At 31.9% G+C, this 6,774-nt stretch overlaps 1 protein-coding gene across 1 annotated transcript; it reads right to left on the bottom strand.

Annotated features, from left to right (window-relative positions):
- Positions 1-3,522: 3,522 nt before the first annotated feature.
- On the bottom strand, positions 3,523-4,684 carry LOC116140763. Its single transcript, XM_031426341.1, has one exon. The coding sequence runs from the start codon at positions 4,232-4,234 to the stop codon at positions 3,725-3,727; it is 510 nt and encodes a 169-aa protein (XP_031282201.1). The 5' UTR covers positions 4,235-4,684; the 3' UTR covers positions 3,523-3,724.
- Between the last annotated feature and the right edge of the window lie 2,090 nt (positions 4,685-6,774).

Raw genomic sequence — 6,774 nt, 5'->3', positions numbered from 1 at the left:
GTTTTTCCTTCCAAGAGGGAGAAAGAGAGATTTATTTACTTAATTATTTTTAACTAAAATAAAAATTCAGGTTTTAACAGAGGGTAATGTTCCCGTAAACAAACCTAATGCCCAAGGGGTTGGCGTTGCGGCCGAAGGGATTTGTTCCCGGGAGAACACATTATCTTACCGTTTAGCAAAACGGCACTTTTACATCGGTCTAACTTTCAAAATGACATTTTCTATTCTTAGTAAAATTTTATTAATATTTGATTAAAAAGATAAAAATATTTTTAAAAATTTTATTTCTTAATTAGTTTATTATAAATTAAAATTTAGTTAAATCAAAGACCTTATTCAATTATTTATTAGTTGAAGTTGATTATTTGTTAATTCAAGTGTAAGGATATATTTTTTTCTTTTATTTATTTAATTAATTAGAATTATTAATATTTTATATTAATTAGTAAAAATGAAAAACATTATAAATTTAGTAGATTATTAAATAATAGTAATGAGATATGATAATATTATAAATAAATAAATATTAAGTTCATTTAACTTTAAACAATTTCATAGCATCACTATTTTTTATTTTTTTACTTTTTAATATTTGAATTTTTGGCTAATTAAAAAATAATAAAATTTAATATAGTCAAATATTTAAGAGTATTTTCATATTTTCAGTAAAATATTAACAAAAAACATAACAGAACCTAGTAAATAGTGGGAAAATGTCATTTTGAAACTTGAAAAGTGAAAGTGTCGTTTCGTCAAACCTTGGATGGGAAAATGTCGTTCTCCCTTTGTTCCCTTCATTAAGCTTTTGAATTTAAACCTTGGGATCATCTACCCCATAATAAGATTGTGGTTTACTTGGTTCTTAGGCTTATAGGGTGTTTAATAAACTTCGGACATTAGTCTTTTGAACTTGTAGGATATTTAATGAATCTCGAGAATTAATCCTTTGAACTTATAGGGTGTTTAATAAACTTCAAGAATTAATTAAAATGCGTGTAAGCTATTTCGAACACCTCGATTATAAAAAAAAAAAAATGTCCTTATAAATATTATAATAATTATTTAATAAACTATTATGTAATGTGGGTCCAATTTTAAAATAAGATTAATTTAATAAAACAGAGGAATTGAGATAGGTGAAATCCAAATTTGGTTTGTTAACTGCTTTTGATTTTTTTTTCGGCTGGTTTTGAGGGATTTTTAATTAGACTGATTTTAAGATGTTTTAAAATCATTATTTATCAGATTTTTTATGCTAAAACCTCCCAAATCGAAGTATTTTAGTTGGCTTTAAAATTTTATTCCATAAATACCCTGTCCACTACAAAATTATCCCAATTATATTCAAAAATAAAAATTTTATCATATTATGTGCGTCACCAACCATATTAAATATAAAATAATTTTTACCAATAATAAAAAAAATTATTAAATCTCATTTGTAAATGCTTTCTTGAAAAAGTGGAGTTACAATTTTTTAATTATTCGTGCAAAGAATGATAAAAAATTTTTGTCACATTTGAAGTTATAAAATATTGATTAAAATTGGGGTATTTTTATGAGCTTATATATAAATTTTATCATTTTAAAAACTATTAGAACTACTAAAAAATAAACTCACAAATATAAATTAATTATTTTAAAAATTATTATTAAAAACCTCTTAAAACCGTTACGTTGTGTACCTTAAAATTGCTGCCGTAATTTAACCTCGTAACTGTTATCATAAAAGCTCCCAAGCAGACCTGGAGCAAAACAGATTGGAAAATGTTAAAGACTAGATATTCAATCATGTACCTAACATTGTCCAATTTCACTTACTCCTTGGAAGTGGTTTCATTTGTCTTATGCTCATCCAAATCACGATTCATGTCAACTCTTAATTGGTCCAACAAGATTTACTTCCGTTACCACAAAACTATTTCATATCTTTATCTGATCTAACGTCGTTTTTGGGGCTGCAGTGATATAATGCAGACTCTTCGTCTTTATTTTATGATTGTTCGAACAGAGGGGCGAGCGAAACAGAAAAAACATGGCGGCTTTGTAATGATAAAGATGTGTTGATTACTTTATTTTATGAATTCTTTCTTGGAAGGTTACAATAAAGGAGAAATGTGGTTCATTCACTGAATTTAATCCATGTTTTTAAAAAAGTTGCACCTTTTTACAATTGAATTATGTTGTGCGGATTCGAAAGTTTCAAACATTATGAAAACGACGTCGATGCACTCAGGTTGGCACCCCACCATCTTTTGTTTGTCAAAATAGGTGCACAATATATCAAAGTCATACTCTAACGACCCAATCAGTGAGGCACGTTTATCTAAAGTACCAGGAAGGTCCACCAACGTCTGTCTTATGCTTCAAAGTGAAATTGTAATTGGAAATAGATCTTCATATTGATATGGCAATATGGGCAGAGTAATCTCTGAATATCCTTAGAAAAATGAGGATGGATCTAGGGGAGGAAGAAGCATGATGCATATCTAAATGATAACGAAGCGGAAAATGATAGGTAATTAATTAAATAATTTAAGTTTAGTCGTCCAACTAATTTAGATTGTAGAATTGTTTGGGTGAGTGTAGCATGCGTGCTAGTGACATAACTTGCTACATATTTTAAAGAGTAAACGACTATTTCCCACCCAAGGTTTGCCTTACCGACACTTTTCCACTAAAAAAGTTTCAAAATATCATTTTCTCATCCAAAGTTTATATTTTGTTAATACCCAAAGTCGATTCTGACGATGCAAATTCTCTTTGTCACTACCATTTAAACATTTGGTCTCTTCTTTATAAAACTCTTTTTATTTTGATATCTGATTTCTTGCTAATTACAAGTCATCGTAAAGTTATAGTTTTTTTGTTCTTAGCTGATTTATAACTGATTTCGATAGTAAATATTCAATCGATCATCACCATTCGGTTCATCGGCCTCCACTCTACAAAACATCTCTTATACTGGCTCTTGATAACTCACCCAACGTTGGTTGAGAAAGTGGTATGAAACTTTTTAGGTGGGAAAAAGTCGTTTACTCTATTTTAAATTAATTTCTATTAAAAAATCAAGTAGAGAAGAAATGAAATGAAATAAATGGGTGTATGTATGGTCTATTATTCTATTCCAATCCAAAGAGGGTGATGACAAAATATAACCAACTTGGATGTAGTATCAAAACTTCTTTTAACCTCATGGATCTTATCTTATGAACTTCAAATCAACATGCATGAGCCATGATGGAGATTCTTAGCCAGAAAGGTATCAGCCATGATGTAACATATGCATAGAACTTTAATTTAATAAGTCTCTTTCATCGCAATGCTTTCACACAACCAAACTCTTTAATCAATCAGTGATTGATTAACAGCAACTTGTTATATTATTGTTAATAATCCAAGATTAATTAACATTATAATAAGATCAACCACGGCCTTTTTCGCATAATTAAAAAAGATAATTAATTAATTATAAATTAAACCAAAACCAAAACCAACCGTATTTTGAGATAGTCAACTCCATCATAACAAAATAGAACTTCTTCATAACAGTAGAGTGTTCATAATCTTACAAAGATAGAGCTTTGGATTCGGATATTATTACTATCCTTTACTACTGTACATGATTATTGATTATTATAGATAATCTCAGGCACGTTCTCAAACGGAGGAATTAAAACTAAGTAAACACAAGTACTAGAAAAAGCTAATAAAATTTGATTGATTAGATTTGGTTTATGGCGATCATCGGAGACGGGCTGAGGAGGCTATAAGAGCTATGGCTCCTGGGGAAGGTACAACCTTGACGAATCTCATCTTTGTCTGCATCCATTGCTAATAAAACCTTGCAAAATACGTCAACTTTGCATGGAAGAACGAGAGGGCCTTCACTGTTGAATCCATATTCTGATTCAGCTTCTTCCAGGAGCAACTTGAAAAGTGGGTGATTTACATACTCGGTTTTGATGACAAATCTTTGTTTTTGTGGCCCAACGTAGACAGAGAAGCAGCCTTCAGGAGCCACTCGACGCTTTCTTGGACGCTTTTGATGATGATCTCCGTCATAATCAAACGAGGTTGCAGAGGCATCCATGCGTGGCCATGATTTGCTCTTCACTGTGAGACCTGGAACTGAACGTTTAAGTTTACTGCTACGCCCGATTGATTTGCATCTCTCCCATGTCTTGACGATCAAATTGCCTTTCTTCCCTTTTCCTTTACTCATCACATCCATCGTAGTTAAGGCAAGAAATTAAGATATAAACAGAAAACTAATTGGGATGTTGGGATAAATTAAAAACCACACAACGCCTTTGACGATTGATGAAGAATTTATGAAAGAAAAAAAGACTTGATTAAATAATTAACAGATGAAAAAGAAAATGAAGCAAAAGGATCGTGTTAACCTCTGTCATAAACCATATAAAACATGAACTTAATCCTCGGCCTCATTGTGTTACTCATATATTCCGAATCAAAAAAAGTAAAATCTGAAATCATGCAAGAGGGAGATGGAAATAAAGAACCCAGAAGTTAACAGAGAAATAGGTGAAACAGATAGATTTATAAAGCGGAGTTGAATGATTCAAAGTGAAATAGCCATTTAAGGGAGGGAGATGCAGAAGAGGAGAATATATAAAAACGGAATGACTGCTTCACAGTTGACAGGATATGCGATCTCAACTGCATAGCATATGTATATATACACACACACATATAAGTCCTCAAATCGAAACAAATAAAAAAAAAAAAAAAGATAATCCACTTGTCAAACTCACAAGGGGGCGATATTTTTTCTCTTTAATTTTTGGCTCTTTTATCTCTGCAATGGCGTGAAGAGGCCAGTTTCTGTGGATTGAGGAACAGATAGAAGTGGACAAATAAGTTTTACTCTTTTTTAACAAATATTTTCATTAGTTTTATCCGGGAGGACAGAATTGAGTTACAGAATTAGAAAAAAAATTTCTCTAGATTGTTCAACTAGATTTAATATATTATATTTTGGAGTATTCTTATATTATATTTTGGATAACCACAAAGGGTAGAAGCCTGATGGAAGTTTACCAGTAGCCGCCAGTAAGCTCCTGATGACCTCCCCCATAGAGAATGGTAGATAGAGTATTTGTTTGTTGGTTTATGAAAAACTAATACATACCATTAATAAAAGTAAGAGTAAACGACATATTCCCACCCAAGGTTTGATGAAATCCCAGTTGGTACCCTAAGTTCCATTTATTCCAGATTCCTAACCTTAAAATAACACTGTTAACAATTTTTAGGGTAGTGAGGGTGCAATTATTATAATGCCCTTAACTCTAAATTAATAAATTATGTTTTAACCCCTAAATTACTAAAATTATAAAATTAACCATCTTATTTTGGAATTACTTCAATTACACCCTCAGTGACTACGCATCGTCTCGGTTTTCACCGGATCTGGGCTGTTTCCGATGGTGTTGAACCCTCTGGTCACCTCCATCACCTTCCCCATCGTCCGTCGTCCAAAACCGCTCTGGTTCCAGACTCATTGGCCCCTCTAATCGTCGGCGCCGTCAAGCTTAGGTTTTCGTCGTTCTTCGTTGGATTCTGACGACGAAAATCCAATTGGACATCACCACTACAACTAGCGTCTCCAAATCTACAAAGCCCCTATGTCCCCAGCAACCGTTTAGTGGTCATTCGTCGGTGGAGACTGACGAAAACCAATCGCATGTGGCGGCTGTTGTGGCTGGCGATCGGCGAGTGATAAGGGGTTGTGAAGGGTAAGGTTTTGTAGAAGGGAAGATGAGGGTTCGAATGGTGATGACAAGGGTGATTTTGGGTGGAAGAATCGTCGAAAAAGGGCAAAAAAGGTCAGCGGTGATGTTGGCTAACGTGCGCCGGAGCTTTGTTAGGGGCGACGATCTGCTAATGTGCGCCTCCTCTATGAAATGATCAATTTACCCTTGAGCCGTTATATCTGACCATTTTCTGTTACTTTAAGGGTGGGAATTTGAAATAAATGGAACTTGGAATACCAACTTAAGATTTTGTCAAACCTTGGGTGCGAATATGTTGTTTACTCTTAAAAGTAATAATCAATCTAATTAACAGTGTAATATTGATTACTTGAAGCCATGGTGGGCTTAGTCAATCTATGTTGATTTTGGAAATAGTTGCGGCAATATAATGTGAGCCTTCGATTATAATAATTGTGGGGCCAAAAAACATTTCAATCATAATTTTCTTCTGCCCACTACCAAATGTCTCCAAATTCACTTCTAAATTCTAATCAAAATCTCCCATATGTCCCATTCTCCTTACATATTTCATTTCATGTTGCTTTCTTTTCTACTTTTAATTCTAACTTACATAATATATATCCATTCAACACTATTTATATAAAGAATTTTAGTTAATTTTTTTTTTTTAAAGATATTTAAAATATTACTATTAATGCTCGACTAGAGAATTATTATACATTATATCAATAATTCTCCAATCAAGACGTTTTATATGTCATACCATGATGTATTCAATTGATGAAAAACAAAAAATATTTAGATAGAGATTATAATATACTTGTGCAAAAAGCAAAATAAGACTCAAATTCTATATTAACCACGTGGTAAATTGAGATTTAAAAAAAAATATAAAATAAAACTATTATTAAATTTGTTTACAAAATTGTTATATATCTATTATTTAAGTTATTATTTAATTTTGTGTGGTATATATTGGTCAAATCAATAAAGATGGACTCATAAGTCACGATCAAATCTTACAAACTTTCTC

Source organism: Pistacia vera, unplaced genomic scaffold (assembly GCF_008641045.1).
Source record: "Pistacia vera cultivar Batoury unplaced genomic scaffold, PisVer_v2 Contig377, whole genome shotgun sequence".
Lineage (NCBI taxonomy): Eukaryota > Viridiplantae > Streptophyta > Magnoliopsida > Sapindales > Anacardiaceae > Pistacia > Pistacia vera.
The sequence above is the reverse complement of the archived record's forward strand: the minus strand, read 5'-3'. Positions and strand labels throughout refer to the sequence as shown.

Excerpts from the sequence above, each read along its gene's own strand:
- LOC116140763 (XM_031426341.1), bottom strand. The coding sequence starts at position 4,234 with ATGGATGTGATGAGTAAAGGAAAAGGGAAGAAAGGCAATTTGATCGTC.